Source organism: Pygoscelis adeliae, unplaced genomic scaffold (genome assembly GCF_000699105.1).
Source record: "Pygoscelis adeliae isolate BGI_AS28 unplaced genomic scaffold, ASM69910v1 Scaffold190, whole genome shotgun sequence".
Classification (NCBI taxonomy): Eukaryota; Metazoa; Chordata; class Aves; order Sphenisciformes; family Spheniscidae; genus Pygoscelis; species Pygoscelis adeliae.
Window position 1 is genome coordinate 2001065 of NW_008823922.1, and position 17584 is coordinate 2018648.

Below are 17584 nucleotides of genomic sequence, written 5' to 3' on the forward strand. Positions count from 1 at the left end.
GAAAACATAGATCTGCAATTGGAGTTGGGCTGGAGTGGGGCTGCCAAACCACACTAGTAGGCAGCCGGGAGAGCTGGGGTGGGAGAAGCCTTTCATCCTAGCAATGGCTTCAGGGTCTTTTCTTCCCCTCAGCGAAAAATGACCTGTGAGGGCTGTGTGATCTCACCTGCACAGCCCTTCGGCACACACTATCACACAAGAAGAAACCCATACTTGTGCCAGCTCCTTTCACTCATCGTATGACAGGTAGATCAGCTTCATCCTCAGTCATGTCAGTCTTGGTTTCATGGTTGTTTTTTCTTGTTACCCATTTGAAATGGCGTGAAGGTGAGCAGTATTGCAGTAGAAGAATATGACAGTGCCTTTGTTTCCTCCAAAGATTGTTGTTTCCATCCAGGAGGAAAAGGTGTTACCAACCTCCATGCCTGGGAAGGGGGAAAGTCAGGGCCCCCGGCATCTGGTTCTGCAGCAGACACCCATAGTAATGTTAATACTGTGCTTGTGAAAGGTCCATCTGCTGCTCCTTCTGAATCTCAAAGCAGGTCACCCTTCTATCTCTATCTGTTATCTTAGCATCACATTCCTTAACCTCTGTGTCAGTGGTCTCTGGCTGCAGTCAGCTTGTTATCCAGGAGTCACTGACGAGTTGATTGTACCTACAGAAAGCTACTCCTATTGTGATCCAAGTTGTGATCCCTGAGCCAGCAGTGTGCCCAGGCGGCCAAGAAGGCCAGTGGCATCCTGGCCTGTATCAGAAATAGTGTGGCCAGCAGGAGTAGGGAAGTGCTCGTGCCCCTGTACTCGGCACTGGTGAGGCCGCACCTCGAATACTGTGTTCAGTTTTGGGCCCCTCACTACAAGAAGGACGTTGAGGTGTTAGAGCGTGTCCAGAGAAGGGCAAGGAAGCTGGTGAAGGGTCTGGAGAACAAGTCTTATGAGGAGCGGCTGAGGGAGCTGGGGTTGTTTAGCCTGGAGAAAAGGAGGCTGAGGGGAGACCTCATCGCTCTCTACAACCACCTGAAAGGAGGTTGTAGCGAGGTGGGTGTCGGTCTCTTCTCCCAAGTAACTGGCGAAAGGACGAGAGGAAATGGCCTCAAGTTGTGCCGGGGGAGGTTTAGATTGGATGTGAGGAAAAATTTCTTTACTGAAAGAGTAGTTAAACATTGGAACAGGCTGCCCAGGGAAGTGGTTGAGTCACCATCCCTGGAAGTATTTAAAAGACGTGTAGATGAGGCGCTTAGGGACATGGTTTAGTGGGCATGGTGTTGTTGGGTTGACGGTTGGACTCGATGATCTTAGAGGTCTTTTCCAACCTTAATGATTCTATGAATTTTCTATGAATTTTCGGTGACTGGGAAGGCAAGGACTGATGTTGCTTGAAATGTATTAGAGCATGTTGCTGACTACAGTCCAGCCAAGGCTAGGCAAAAGTAGACAAAGCTTCACACTGCAAGTAGAGATGATGCATGCAGTTGTTCTGTGTGTGCTTGCATATGTGTGTGTCTGACGCTGCCTTTGTCCTTGCTCTAGAACACCAGAACATGGGCTTCTGGAAAAACATTACCTCTCTATGCTCTACACCTGGGGAGTGCAGAGCATTTACCTCTTTCCCAGAGCCTTCTCTAGACAGGCCCTTTAGGAAACAGGGCTGTGATTCAACAAGGAGAGGTTTGAGAAAACAGGGCTGCTATCCTGTAACTGCCCTGACATCTACCACAGCCTGACCTCCCTAAACCTGTATGTCTTGCATCTAGAAGAGCGAACGCCATGTATGATTTTAAGGAAATAGATGGGTTTGGTGGGAGGAACCCTGGCTCAGAGGTTGATGATAGGATATGGAGTTTTTTTGTCTCTAAGGTACACAGCTTGGGGTCTGACCCAAGCTTGCTGTAACTAATGCTGAAGGACTTTGGTTTGCATTGGCCCGTGGCCCAGGATCAAACATTCAGGTCAGAGGAAGAGGGAGAAATGGTCACTAGCAGAATAGCATGAGGGAGGTTAGACAGTACACGTTCCTGCTCAGCTTTTCACAGCTGAGGGGCCTGCACTGTAGCTTGCAACTTGTTACCTTGATCGTTCCTGTGTGTATTTACTATGATATGCAATGTTAAGAGTTACTCCCCAATGAGCAGGATCAGCAGAGAGGCTGAGAGATGAACAGGCCATGGAGATTTCACTTTTTCAGCTATGATCTGGATTCGGAAGTTGTCTGAGAAACTGGGCTGAAAAGGTTTTTCTTTCATGGCTGCCCAGCCTCTGTAAGTGCCCTGGAAACCCTTGGACAATGCTGAGCCACATACCAAGCAGTTCCACTGTGCCCCATCATGACGGTGATGAGATTACAAAGCAATCTGTGCAAAAGCAGGAAGAGATTCCCTGTCCTAGAACGTGACTTCAGAGACACCCATCTCCGTGAAAATTCAAAGAGATTAGCAACAAGAGCTAGTAAAACCTTTACTCTGCAAGAAAAGCAATAGTTACAGTGATAAAGATAAGTCACTCCCATGCTCCAGGGCATGCCCTCCTGCCAGGATAAGGAGGGAATTTCCTTTGAGACTCTTCATGGCCCTCCAGCTCTGATACTGTAATGCAATTGTGTAGGCTGGGGTGTAAGGAAGGTTTCTGTCTTCTGATGTATAACAAACTGGCAGGGAAAGGATATTGGACTTTAGGATCCTTTTTTGCATGTTTCATCAGGGAGTTGAAACTGATAGTGAAAGGTTTGTTTCACTGAGGATTTAGCAGGGTTGGAGTGAATATAGAAAACAGGTATGGTTTGACATGATGTCTCCCATGAAGGACAGTGAGTGGTGGTTAGGAAACTTCCTGTCAGGTGTTATCAGCCTCCCATGAATATAGCACTAAAATAAAAATGGAAAATGTGGTTACTAGCAGGAAGGTAAGTAGAGCCTTAAGAAACGACCAAATTTCCTAGCCTGGTATAAGCACATGCATGCATCCATTAAACCCTGCTTCTGGCTATTGGTTGCAAACACAGTGTAACTCCAATATTTCATGCTGCCCTTTTTTCAAACCTGCAGGATTAACGTAGTGCTTAGTGCATAATCTAAAGCTCCTTGATATCAGTGGAAAGCTTCCTGTTGCTTTGAGGAATATTTGAATAGAATTTCCCATCTGCTAGGGTCTGGTCTCATCTGAAATTGAGTAGATTCTGGGATTCTCTCACTTACGAATTCTTATTACCAAACTATGGTTAACTTGAATGCTATCCTCCCTGACTCCACCACACCTTGTAGGGTGCTAGAATTAGGGTTTCAGAAGACAATTCAGCAGCTGTCCTTTTAGATGGAGAAGTTTCCTAGTGGCAGGGATTGAGCAAAGACCTCTTATAGCCTGAGCCCCTTCTGTGTTGTTGAAAAGACCTGGTGCCAATAGTAGCATTCAGCTGCTGGTATTGTCCAGGAACTCCAGTTTCCCCAGAGAGAGACAGTGCTTCATACTTGGTGATGTATGTCTACAGTAGATCTGACTTAAGAATTACCTAGGCCAGTCTGTTTTTAGAGTATCTGGTGCTTCCGATATGTTCAAGGTGCAAGAAGTACAGTACACACATTTTAGTAGGAAGGGCAATATATTTTGCATGCATTTTACTCTGTGTTTTAATTTTCATTCAGCAATTTTAATTAAAGGAAAAGAAATAGAAATGCAAAGCTTTGCAGGATGGTGGGGGATTTTCACAATAGCCAGTTTTAATGTTGACGACTGTATTCTGTCATGTTAGCAATTTCCTGCTAGCGGGATTGCTACCTGTTGGGCTGGGCAGCTGCAAACTGTTGAAAGGCAACTGTGTGACAGCTAAGAGGTGGGTGCATGCAGAAAGGAATTGTGTCCCATAAAGTCAATGTAGCCTTTGCTTTGGCATTCTTGAGACAGAAGATGCAATGGAACTATAATTACTTAATCCAGATTCAGCACAGCTACGGATAACCATAAACATAATCTTAACCCCACCTTCCTTGTGTATAAGGAGATATAAACTGGCTTAGGGCAGAGAATAGTTTGAAGCATTCTTTGGCAGGGAAAAAAAATCACTCAGCATGTAATTCTTGGTTTTAAAAATAATTTTATTCTTCTGAGTCTGTTAGAAACTGGACCTTCACACAGGTTCACCCCCTCCATGTGAAAGTTTCCCTCATTGTATGCCATGAGCAATAGCTCAAGGAGAGTTTAAGCTGACACCCAGATGTCTCTCTTGCTCTCTGTTGGCAGGGATCTTTGGACAGCGATTGGAGGACACCGTACAGTACGAGAGGAGGTATGGCCAGCGCTTGGCCCCACTGCTGGTGGAACAGTGTGTGGATTTTATTCGGGAGCGAGGTCTTACAGAGGAGGGGCTCTTTCGGATGCCTGGCCAAGCCAACCTTGTCAAAGACCTGCAGGATTCTTTTGACTGTGGAGAGAAGCCCCTTTTTGACAGGTGAGTTGACATCACCAAATTCAGGCTGGTTTATCTGTGGCATGTAAACTCTGGCAGGAATGGCCCTGCACTGGCTATCCTACTTTACATGTCCTTTCCACACCATCGTTCTCTTCATTTAAAGTGCCGTCGGGGCTTTCTCCTGCATGGTGTTGGGTGCGGAGGCCTTCATTCAGCTAAGTGCTTGAGCAGAGGGAGAAATTGAGCCCATTAATCTATATGGGGCTAGTCCAGTGTTTCAGCTTAAGCACATGTTGAATGAAATGCATTGCTAGATTTGGGTGCGGCATACTCAGCTGTTGGTGGGATCCCACCATAGAAATGGATATGACAGAGGTGAACTAGGTGTTTTACTGCTTTGATGTTTCATTCTCCCTTGCCACAACCACAACAGATCTGCCCAGGGGCAGTATCTCAATTCTTTCCCTTTCTTTGTCACCAGGTTTCAGAACAGTCACCACCATCTCACACGTGGCTGTTAAGCATGCAATGTATAGAATTGGTCAGCTCGTCATAACAAAGTGCTTTCTGACCGCAGAAGAATTCTTGGCCAAAACAATTTTTTTGGTACACAATTTCAGCAGCTGAGATGGAACGTTTATTTCAAAACTGAATATATCTTTTGATTTTCAACAAGACTTGACTCAAATGTTTCTGAAATAAAAATGGCAATCTTGCATTTTTCTTCCCAGTATAAAAGTGTTGATGTAATCACTCCTTGCCTGGTACAAAGACATGCTAGCTGCCTTTTTGTCCTAGTGACCATGCCAATGTCAGGGAGCAGCAAGGACCAGCTGCTCCGCAAAGCAAGGTGAGCCAGGAGCCAAGTGTGGTAACAAGGCTGGCAGAGGCAGGGACGCAGTCCAGTCATCACCAGGCAAGTCCACAGTGACAAGGCATGTCCGAGATCAGGCTAGGTAATCTGTCCGTGAGTCAGGGTCCAGGTCCAGATCAACAGGGTCTGTAGCCAGGCACAGACATGGCTGTGAGGCAGTGGGAGTTGTATCTCAGACACAGGATAAACGGTAGAGGCTCAACTTAATATCACCTCGACTTAATATCGGCTCCCACGGGAAGAGTGTCAGCCCCGGCTCAGAGCGCTCCGTCCAAGGTCAGCCAAGGAAAGGGGGGCAGCCCTCAGCTGCACTATCTCTATGTTGGCCCTGAGCCCAGGCAGTCACATCATCAGGAGGGTGGATGCTCTCAGGGCTCTTGCAGCCAAATCCTGTCCATACTCTGTAACTAACATTTCCTTCCCTCTCTTGTATGTACATGCTACACAAAGTGAAGGTCGGCATTGTGCTAACCTAAACAGTGCTTTGAGAAATGGGCCTTAACCCTAACAGAGATCTCGAACTCCAGGGATTTTTTGGATCCAAGGCCCTTGTGTAGATCTGGCCCAATCTCTATCACAGGTCCGGAAGTGGGATCAGATCTGAGATCTTGACTTGGAGGCCTGGCTCCATTTCTTGCTGGAACTCACTAGCACCGCTTTCCCAGGTGATGCAGGCAGCATCTGGTATATTGCCAGCATGTTAACCTATGGGATCACTTCCCCTGGACCAGCAGCCAGTCTTGACATTGCCAATAGCATCCCTGCCTACTGCTGCAGGAAGAGCTAGCGCTCTCCTGCATGGGCAGCACAGTGTTTGGTCTCATCCTGGGAAGAATATCCTTAGAGTTTATTGGGAACATTCTTCTAATTCTTCCCTCCCCTCAGCATCCCAGACCACCCATTCTCCTTTCTTTGATTTTTAACCACAGTCACTATTTGCTCCCTAAATGGAAGTGTCAAATATTTAGAGATATTTTCATGAAAAAATAAAGTTTGAAATTGTCAAATTGTTTCACTTCATCTTTTCTTAAACAAAATCTTTGTATTTTTAACTGAATGTCTGGGTGTTCTAGTTCAGAATTAGAATTATCTTAATTCATGTGGAAGTGAACAAAGATATTTTGGAAAATGCACATATTCTGGAACAGGAGTATCTACAGAAGGAATTAATTAGGAATGACAGTTTCGCTTTCATGTTTTACCTTAGTCTAATCCATACTAGCTTCATTGTCATGAAGATAAGCCAAGCCTCTCCCCAGCACTTTAAAGCGGGGGGGGGGGGGGGGGCATTTGCATAGGCATTTGCACTGGTTAAATAGATCAGTGCTAAGTCTGGCCTTTAACAGAGGCAGTAAAGATCTCCATGAAGGAACTACCCAACCTGCCTTTCGGGTAGTTGATTTGAAATGTGATAACTGAAGGTTCAGTACAGAATTAAATGAGGCAAGCCTAGGGTTACCTAAGTAGTGTGACAATTGAGGGTCCCCCAGTCATTGCCTTTTGCTCTTTCCGCCACGTCCGCTGCAACTTGTAGGCCCAGCTCTCTGGTCTTTGCTATGTATAGTCACAGATAGCAACAAGGGAGAGGCAGCTCCAACCTGGCTAAGTGAAATGCTTTTCCTCCTAGCAAGCATAATTTTCTCCATGTGTAACTAAAACTATCCATGTATGGCCTAGGCTTCCTAGGCAGTGGCAAATATTTTCTGAAGTGTGAAATCCATATGCTTTTTTCCAAATCAGGTGTAGTGAAAGGAATATCCTTTTTTTTCCTAGTTGCAGTCAGTGCTTTTAGATGTCTTTTGTATCTACAGTGATCTTCCAAATGCTAGAGCCTGCCTGCCCCATGGTGGATCGGATCTCTGTGATGACTGATAGTTAAAATAGTTATTTTTAAAAGGCTTGCTTTTCCAATTTGGGTTTTAAATGCATATGTATATTCTCATGAAAGGCTAGGTGTTGCTGTTTTGGAAGCACCTACAGCAGTCTGCTCCTATTGCACTTCCATGCCGCTGAAAGTTTGGCTGGATTTCACATGGCCTTGTGGATGAAACAATAACTGCAGCCAGCAGATCTGAAGCAGTAGTCTGGGCTCTGCTTCTGAGTGATAGTCATCCACCATCCATGCCTGAAACTCCACACTAAAAAAGAAAAAAGGAATAAGGGTACTGACCTCATTTGCAAAGCATTTATAATCAACTGAAGAAAACCACTGTGTTGAAACTGTCGTATTCTCAAATATGATGGAGCTGTTTAATAGGAATAGCGTTATCAGGTTTAGTAGCAAGTGGTAGCTGCTGGCAGCTTCCTATTGTAATTTTTCCTGGTTTGTTTTAGCTGTGTGTTCCAAAAATGCTTCAAAATATACTAAGCAGAAGAGATTCAGCTTTTAGACAGAGGTGAGGATTTGAAGCTCTCTTGCCCCATGGTTACTGATGTGTTTTTCTCAGAGTTCTTTAAAGACTGTCAGGGCAATAGTGGGTAGCGGGGAGCTGGTGACAGAACCTGTTTAGACTTGCAACGGTCGAAACCTTTGAGGAGGTCATCTGCAAAGTTTAACAAAGTTGTACAACAGGAGACTTGGAATGAGGGAGAGGTATTGCCATACATCAAAAGCTGGATAGGAAATGGAAAGGGAAGAACAGGTGCATCTTCACCATGGGATCTGATGCCTCAACCCCAACTTAAAGCAAAGGAGAGAGAAGAGGAAAAAGCAGTTCCTGGAGCGGGAGAGAAAAGAAAAGCTGACATCCCAGCATAACAGATGGGCTAGGAAATGCCAGATACCCCAGCCTGGGGGAGGAGATGTGAACCACAAGCTGGACAGCCATGCCAAATGGCAATAGAGAGCCTGGAGGAAATACAGCTTCCTCCATTTTTTTCTGACCAGGACACTTAGGAGCCTGGCCCATCAGATGCAGGTGGGGAGAGTATCAGGCAGGAGGGATTAGTGAGAGGATCAGAGGTTATGTTTGATTGCACGAGGATGCAGAGCTCTATTGTCAGTGCTACGTGATCACTGTGCACTTGCCTGGACTGTATTGCTCATATTCCTGATCCGCATTGGCTGAGGAACCACAGCACCGCCCTACCTTAAGCAGTATCATGGGCTTATCCCTTCCACTGCCCGTATTGCCAGAGATGCATTTATATCTTGACAAAATGGGAGATTTCCCTTGTTCCCAGGTTAGACCCTCCTGCCATGTGGCAGAACAGCTTCCTTCCATGTGCCTACTTTGTCCCTGACCCTAAGAGGGACCTTGATGCACCTCCAAAGAAAGGCATCAAGCTTTGGGGTAGTGTGGGTTTCTAAATTTCCTTCCCTCTTCTCTATTGCAGCAACACGGATGTTCACACTGTGGCGTCCCTCCTGAAGCTTTACCTTCGAGAGCTGCCAGAGCCTGTCATCCCCTTTGCCAAATATGAAGACTTTCTTTCTTGTGGACAGCTACTCTCAAAAGATGAGGGAGAGGTCAGTGATCCTTCTAATCTGCCTCCTTCTACCTCGAAGGTTGTTCCCAAGACTCAATATAGTATGGTTTTCTTCTCATCACTCTTCAGTCCTGATTTAAATCAATGAAGTTCCTGGGAACCTTCCCCTAAATTTTCCTGAAGCTGTGAGTTGGGTGTTAATATCACAGGCTCCTGCTTGAAGCAGGAGCTTTTTTGAAGTCAGTCTTGTAGCCTGGTGGTACTTCTAAACAAAGCCATTCTGTAGCATAATCAGCAAGAGATGCAAGGTAGGAGATGTCAGTTCCTTTCCCAGCCTTGCTGTTGACTCATTAGCAAGCTGTATGAAGTCACTCCCTTTTTCTGTGTTTTCAGTTCATGCATCAGAACAGCATGTTCTGCTTCCCAAAGTTTTTGGTGGATGAGACGTTGATCAGTGCGATGGTTTTTTGTATTTCTTAGAGGAAAGGTACTACAAAAGAGCAGGCTATGATATTATCCCCAAATGGGGGAAATAATGCTATTAATACTTTGCCAGAACCTTCTTATGATGTTCCTTTCTTTGGTTTCCAGGCAAGGGAAGGGGCTGACAAAAACCTCCAAGTCTGTGGCAATCATGGAAATTTTGATTCACTGCTTGGGAGGAGTAGGATAATTTACAATATGATTGACTGATCTGTTTCATCCATGTTGTTCCTCTTGTGGTGATGCCTGAGCTCTTTGCTGACTGCAAAGGCACGTTGGATCTGGTCTAATGTGGGTGGAACTGTGCCACCTTCTAAAACAGAGGTTTAAAGAGGCTGTAAGGGTTGTTACTAGTGTCAGCTAAAGAAGCAAAGGCCTAAGGGCTTATAAGTCACAGTCCATAGTTCTGTCCCTTTTCTATGTGTGGCCTCAAAAGCACGCTCACATCTTTGTCTCTGGTGGGGATTGTAACAACTGCTCTTTACTGAGAGTCTGGGGTTCACTTTTAGTTCAAGTAGCAGAAGGCTCTGGGGAGATTCAGTCCTTCATGATGCCCATAGGAAGACACTTGTTTGCATGCATCAAATGTAGCGTATCTGGTAATGTCAGTTTTTTACGGATAAAAGGTACATTTGCTACTATCTGTATGCACATGATGTATCCTCTAGTCAGCTTGGAGAAAGCAAATTTCTGTGCACGACACAGCATATTACCACACATGGATATGCATTTGCGTCCTGGTCACAGCCACATCAGTGTGTCAGTGCACTAGTGTTGTCTTTTAATAGGTACGGGTATGTGTCTACTGGCTCCAAAACTTGCTCATTTTCTGCCTTATCCTCAGTCAACTCGGGCATCTCTGCAGGGTGCTCTGTTACAGACAGCACAACGGTTGATTTCACAAGAAGCAGCAGCATTTCTGAGGCAGCGGAGCTGGTTTCATTTTGGTCATAAGATGTGCAGACTGGGGAGTTTTGGATCTATTAAGCACTATTGCACAAGAGTAGAGACGCTGCCAAGTTGGGCAAACATAATTGTATATCAATTGCTCAGCTTATTAACTACGTAGTTTGCCTGATTTTGCCTGCACAAGCTGCAGCAGTTTGGGAAGCAACATCTGTGTTGGTTTTGTTGGGAGCAAGGCCAGGCTCAAATGACTTGTAGTGCAGTATTCTCTTTGGATTAGGAAGGCAATGAGGAGCACTAGATAGCCAAAATGAAAGCTTACAAAATACGGTACTGCTGATAGCACAGCAACTTAACAAGTTGTCTTGTTAAGCTGCTGTTGTAAACATAACAATTTTTTTTTGTCAGGAAAATCTGGAACCTCAACAAGGGCTGTTTACTTTTTCAGAAAGGAAGGTGGAGTGCACACACCAAGGGTGGAGAGGCTGTACGTGCACAGTAGCATGTGGAGGAGAATGTAGCACAAAGTCATACCTAGCCTGTAGGGCCTGACTCGCCTCTCACATGGAAAGTCCCCCTGCTCAAAAATGTGGTTTCATTGAAACCATAATTTTTTAGCACAAAATGATAAGCAAGGAAGTTCAAAGTCAAATGTTTCATTTTGAAGAAGTATTTGGAAACAAAATGCAATCTATTGTTTTAATTTTAAGTACTATTTTGTTTTCATTTTTCACTTGGAAGTTTTGAATGAGACTTTTAGACTCAAAATATCATTTTCTTTAGTTTTGTACACCCACCCCCCAATAAAAACAGAATTACTTAAGGCAAAATAGCTGTTCAGATAAAAATATTGGCACCTCATGCTGCTACATTGTGACCACAGATAGGAATTATTATGATGTTAGCTTGGCCTAATCTCCATCTGCAGCAAAAAATACTCCAGCACTGCACTAAGCTTTCCAATTTTCATTCAGATTGCTGTTCATCTTCATTCTGCACCAAACTAATCTCTGGTGTTGAAATGCAAACAGAAACGTAAGAGAGACCTTGTGTTGTGCTGAGGCCTCTAGGTATCTCAGCAGGACTGCAGTGTTAAAAAAGATTTGATTCTGATCCCAACTGGTTGGGAGGAGGGATTGAAAATGAAAAACAATTTTAGACTAAGAATGAATGAAACATCTTCAAACCTCTAAAAACTCATTTGAGTCTGAGCTGACTTGACATGGTAGTCTTTTAGCCTTCACTGCTGCCTGTACTCTAGAGATGCACGCAGCAGTTCAGTGGGCTAAGCACGTGGCTTTGAGTGTTTAAAGAGGGGTCTGAATTTGGGTGAACATCTGAAGTGTTGCTAGTTTTCCAGCCCAACTAGAAGCTCCTAACTGGTGCTGATCTGTTACACACATCGCAAAATCCTTGGTTTTGGGATCACTACTTGGAAAGCATGCATCTGTGGTAAATTAGACATGCAGCATTTTCAAGGAGGTAAGAGTTATTACTGAAAAATACCATGATGAATGACAGCGCGGTGCCTCTATTGCTTGCTAGGCTGCAGCCATAAGCATGATCAGTGCTATTTGTTAATAATGCAGCAGTTTCTAGCTTGCATTTTCCTTTACACTTTCGCTGTGGTGTTACTCGGCTCAGCCTTTTGCCGTCTGTTGGTCAGGTGGTTGGTGGGTACAAATCTGTGGCAGAGCTGCAGCAGGAGAGAAAGCTTTTTTTAACCTGGCAAGTGTTTGTACCTTGACAAATATGAAGATACTCTCTGTGTAATACCACATTTGTGATTCCTTGTGACAAAGCATGGATGATAAGTTTTTAGAACCTTTTTTTTCTTTCTGGTAGCATCTTGTACCTTTAGGTCATGTTTCCAGCTATTCACAACTGCCTGCAGTTTCTGTTCCAAAGCCATCTCTTGCATCCAGTGGAGCCGTGGTATTTTAATTCAGAGCACTTGAAATACAGTGCCAAATACCATCCTGATTTCTGTATTTGAAATAAATTGGGTTACAGAGCAAAACTCAAGAGGGAATTAGGTCTGTTAGCTCACCCATTTCTAGTTCAAACTCCTCACTTGAAAGCTGGATGACCTGAACAACTGACCTTAACCGTCACATCAGTAGCAGCTGTCCTTGATTCAAATGTTTTCAGAAGTTTAAAAAAGAGGATTGAGATTTTCAAAAGTGACTGGTCTTTTATTGGTGTCTCCATTGTTGTCACTGTTAAACCGGCATAATTTTTAAGCTAAGGAATTAAAAGGGACTTAATGCTTTTAAAGATTCTTTTTTAAGTTTCAGTTTTTTATTAGAGGACTATTTTTTGCTGGGACATATAGAATAAAAAAGTGTCTGTACATTCAGGATGTTAAGGATGGAGGCAGGAATATAGACTGCTCTCTGGATCTTTCCGACTTGTCTGGACCAGAGAAATTGCAAAGATCTTGCAAGAGGCTGGCCAACAGAATTCCCTCCCTAACAGTCCTTAATAAATCGAGGAGCAGGCAGTAGACACAAACAAATGAATGTCTAACTGCACTACTTTGGCTTGGAACCAGCCGCTTCTGGAATTTCTCCGTCGTTAGTTAGCAGCCCTCCGTCATTAGTTAGCAGCTATCACTCTTCCCAAATGTGCTTGGGTATCTATTTTCCCACAAAAGCTTTAGTTGTGTCAAAAAATAAGCACATCTCCAGGGCAACTGCAGCATTGACAGGAACAAGCAAATGATGCTTGGGACTGTGGAAGGACAATAGCCTTCTGAGTCAGAGGTTTTCATGAGATGATTTAAGTAGCTTCAGGGTTTTAAGTCACTCCTCCAGCAGATGTCTCATCTTACATTTTAATGTAAAGACAGAAATTTTATGAGGAAATATGTCACAGCTCAGAATGACTGCAAATGGAAGTAATTAAAAAGGAGACAGTTGAATTGGAATGTCGTTTAGTTTTTTTAACAAAAAACTCTCCTCTTCTCAGTTGAGCATTACTGCAATGTATTTGTACTGCACTCAATGCCTCAAAGTTTCAAATAGGCCAGGTGCTGAAAAGGCACATTTGCTGGTACATTTTTACCAATGCCAGTGGGCAAACTTCGAAGACTAGCAGGCCTCACTAATTGAAGGCTTCTACATCAGCCATTAAAGTTGACAGGAAGATTTCCACTGATTTTGAGAACTGAATCAAGTTCTGGACATTGGGGTTTTGGTAAGGCACGACACACTGGATGACACCTTTTTTTAAAGCAAAGCCTCCTTGTGTAATCATCTGTTATTCACGGTTTTGACTCTGGAATAAGGACTTTGTAGTACTGAAGGAAAGTCACGTCTGCTTTGCATCATTTCTATTAATAGCTCTCCTTGTTTTTCTTGTCCCTCAGGGTACCCAGGAACTGGTTAAACAGGTGAAGAATTTGCCCCAAGCCAACTACAACCTCCTCAAATACATATGCAAGTAAGTGAAATTAATTAACACTTGGAAAAGTTTTGTGAGGCTCAGTCTTATATGCAAGTAATTTACTCTGAAAGTATGAATATTCAAACATCACTTATATGTATAAGTTACTGCTCCTATAAAACATATGGAGGTGAATGTGCAGCCTGCCTGAAGGAAGCTCTTGGTTTATCCAAGAGCATCAGCCAAGCAAATTGCTGTCACCCACAGCCTTGGCAGCAGGCATGAATGATACTAATATATTATATTGTTTATTTCAGAAGCACTTAAAGACCAGTAAAGAAAGGCATTTTTTCCAGGTACTGCACACTTAGAAGATTTATGACACAAGCTGAGTAGCAGATGCAGTCAGAATAGACAGTCTGGCCTCAGCTCTGGTTTGGAAGTGGGGTTGGGAGTGGCTTCCTCTTGGAGTACCAGGGACTCCGCAGCCTTGTCTCCCCTCATCTCTCTGCTGACTCTCCCAGTTTTTGCAAAGTGGGCTGGAATGTGTTTTGGGAGCTGGAACGGACTGTTACCCTAGATACAACGTAGTGAACTTTATGTTGTATTCTAGTCTCCGTGATAGTTAGTCCCTTTATGACCAGCGGGATTTGCACATCTGGAGCAGGCAGTAGACACAAACACTGACATGAAGCCCATGACTTATTCAAGATATGTCAAGCCCTTCCCAAGTGTACAGACAGATAGCATTTCTGTATTCTTTGAATGCTTTAAAAAATTTATTTTGCCTCATTATGTGCTTCTATAGCCATTTATTTTAATATCTGAGCACCTCAAAACGTGAACGGCTGAGGCAGGGGAATGTAATTATACATGTTTCTAAGTGAAGAACTGAGGAAAGGAAAGGCAAGTAGAATTTGCTTCTGACTTAGTGAAGAAAACTGAGGGTTCTTGGGTCTCAGCATAGTGTGCGCCACAGGGCAAAGCCACAGAAAAAATGGGAGTGCCTAGAAAAGTCATGCTGCAAGTAGAAGCATTCAAAAATTGGCCAAATAGTGCAGAATGACAAGGAAACTTTTTCCCTGCCAAAACCCATCCAATCATCCAAAAATTAACAATAGTTTAGGAAACGGAGTACAGACAGAGTGAGACTGTTCACTTTTGAGGCCACCGAGCCCTATTTCCTTCATGTCATACAGTCCTTTTTACAACTTGGCTAATTATATACAAGCTGTTTAGGTGTCTGTTACAGCCTTTCTCTTACTGTAACTCCTACTGGGAGGCTGTTCCAAATTACCAAAACCAAACATTAACTGTTAGAAACTTTCTGCTGATTTCCAGCTTATACATATGGATAGCCAGTCTGGATTTCTTCATGCGCTATCTTTGGCTTGCATAGACTTTTTTTTGTATTGATGCTTGCCCAGCTGATGCATTTACAAGAAGCGTTTGGGCTACCTCTTTATCTGTATTTTGTTAGATTCAAGCAACAAAACTCTTTCCACAGGCTGCTAGTTCTAGGATGAGGAGATGAGCGAAATGTCTTTTTACTTCTGTTATATCTGTAAGTGAAAAATGGCAGAAGTCAATCTGTGTAACTGGAGAATTCCTATAAAAATGTGAAAATCTGTACTTTCATACCCAGTAGAAGGCTGGATCCCTGGCAGGCTGGTACCTCTGGCAGAAACCATCCTGTCCTCTCTTGTTCATACACTAGGAGGGATCTGGGGTTATTATTGAGTATCTAAGCTGCATTAGTCCCTAGGAGCATTTCAGGTATCGGGGTTGATAAACACAGGACAAAACTGTTCCTGCCCCAGAATGCCTACAGTCTAAGTATGAGAAGTGACTTACTTATTATTCCTCTCCTTCGATTTTTCTGGGGGGCTTTTCAAGGTTCCTTGATGAAGTTCAGGCTCACTCCAGCATTAACAAGATGAGTGTCCAGAACTTGGCTACAGTATTTGGACCAAATATATTACGACCCAAAATGGAAGATCCAGTGACCATGATGGAAGGTAGGTACTAATCTTGTGAGATAACACAATACCTGTGTCTTGGAGCTGTAAGAGTATGCTGAAAGTCATACATTCGTTGGTAGCTGTATCACTGGACTGCACAGTCAGCAACAAGTCGAGCAATCCCTTTCATCAGTGCCTGTGAGGGGATGTACCACTGGCCTGGGAGTGTCTCTCCTCCCCGCCACATGGAGATGGCTCTGCCCTGTTGTAAGTTGTTATGTGAAACTCTTCTTGAACACACTGCTAAAATGAAAGCTCAAATGTTCTTCAGAAGGACCGTGTTTAAGTACCAAACTGCTATCGTTTAGTATTGGTGCATTGGGATGGTTAGACAGCTCCCTGTAAAGGACATTCAGTCCACAATGAAACAGGTACTGTAGTTTTTGCTGTGCCACAGCAGCTATAACTAGGTGTTTTAGAAGTGTTGTCTTCTAAGCAGGCTGCGTATGGGTCAGAACTTCACAAAACCCAAGGAATAAGTTGAAAATCGCTGTTAATTTTGCATGTAAAAATCTGAAGCTTGAAAATTATCTACCTCCATATGGGTCAGGAAACGCCCAGGGCATGATCTCTGGCTGGCTGACGCAAGGGTTGGGATACAGCCCCCCTCTCAGGTGGCACTGGAGCACAGCTACTGCCGTGCAAGTATTAGCAGGGTCTTTGCATCAAGTTTTGTGGGATCATGGCAAGTCTGCAAAAAGAATTGATGGATTCATCCAGCATTAGGCACAGATGGAGATGTCTGAACTCAGCCCTGGCACTGCTGCTTAGCTGTAGGGGAGAGCTGATGTGGTGTTCTGTGTGATGGAAATCCTTTACAGAACACCAGCATTATCACACCTTAGCAGCAGCAGTGCCTTTAGCTCTGCACAAGTGACTTCTGAAAGGCACTGCGGATGTGTGTCTCACAGATGGCAACCCACTATAAGGTAACAGGCCAACTTCCAAGCATGGCCTGACATACTATAGTTGTTCAGGGACTTGAAGCCTGCCACAGAGATGTGGGCCATATTATTAAGGGTAGTTTGAGACCTTCCCCTTGAAGCGGGGAAGGTACAAAAATGTGGGGAGGAGAAAAAGGGAGTTCAGGAGCAGATGCTGGGTTATTCAGCGTTACAAAGGCGGGAATAGCTGAAACCTCAATCTGTTGTGTGGTGCTGGGACTTGCATGGATGGCTATGCCGTCCTGCATGGATGCATATGCTGAGATTGGCGCTGGCTCTGAACCCCATGCCATAGCGTAGTACAGACATGCCCTGCTTTCCAGGTGTCCTCTTCCTCTGCCATCCTTAAAAGGTGTCCTTAAGCAGGCCAATTTATTAATCATAGAATCACAGAATAGTTTGGGTTGGAAGGGACCTTTAAAGGTCATCTAGTCCAAACCCCCTGCAATGAGCAGGGACATCTTCAACTACATCACGTTGCTCAGAGCCCCGGCCAACCTGACCCTGAATGTTTCCAGGGATGGGGCATCTACCACCTCTCTGGGCAACCTGTTCCAGTGTTTCACCACTCTTCAGTGTAAAAAATTTCTTCCTTATCTTCTAGTCTAAATCTACCCTCTTTTAGTTTAAAACCATTATCCCTTGTCCTGTCGCAACAGGCCCTACTAAAAACTCTGTCCCCACCTTTCTTATAAGCCCCCTTTAAGTACTGATAGGCTGCAATAAGGTCTCCCCAAAGCCTTCTCTTCTCTAGGCTGAACAACCCCAACTCTCTCAGCCTTTCTTCACAGGAGAGGTGTTCCACCCCCCTGATCATTTTTGTAGCCCTCCTCTGGACCCGCTCCAACAGGTTGTTCTAGTGCTGAGGGCTCCAGAGCTGGACGCAGTACTCCAGGTGGGGTTTCACCAGAGCAGAGTAGAGGGGCAGAATCCCCTCCCTCGACCTGTTCTTTGGATGCAGCCCAGGATACAATTGGCCTTCTGGGCTGCGAGCGCACATTGCTGGCTCATGTTCAGCTTTTCATCCACCAGTACCCCAAGTCCTTCTCGCAGGGCTGCTCTCAATCCCTTCATCCCCCAGCCTGTAGTGATACCGGGGGTTGCCCCGACCCAGGTGCAGGACCTTGCACTTGGCCTTGTT

General features: G+C 44.4%; 1 protein-coding gene across 1 annotated transcript in view; it reads left to right on the plus strand.

The window, feature by feature from the left end:
• Positions 1 to 17584, plus strand: part of ARHGAP22 (Rho GTPase activating protein 22) — a 143772-nt gene that overhangs the window by 118798 nt on the left and 7390 nt on the right. The window contains exons 5-8 of the mRNA XM_009320271.1: positions 4231 to 4438; positions 8610 to 8742; positions 13462 to 13535; positions 15375 to 15496. Of these exons, the coding sequence (XP_009318546.1) occupies positions 4231 to 4438; positions 8610 to 8742; positions 13462 to 13535; positions 15375 to 15496 (537 nt within the window). The remainder of the gene's footprint in view (positions 1 to 4230; positions 4439 to 8609; positions 8743 to 13461; positions 13536 to 15374; positions 15497 to 17584) is intronic.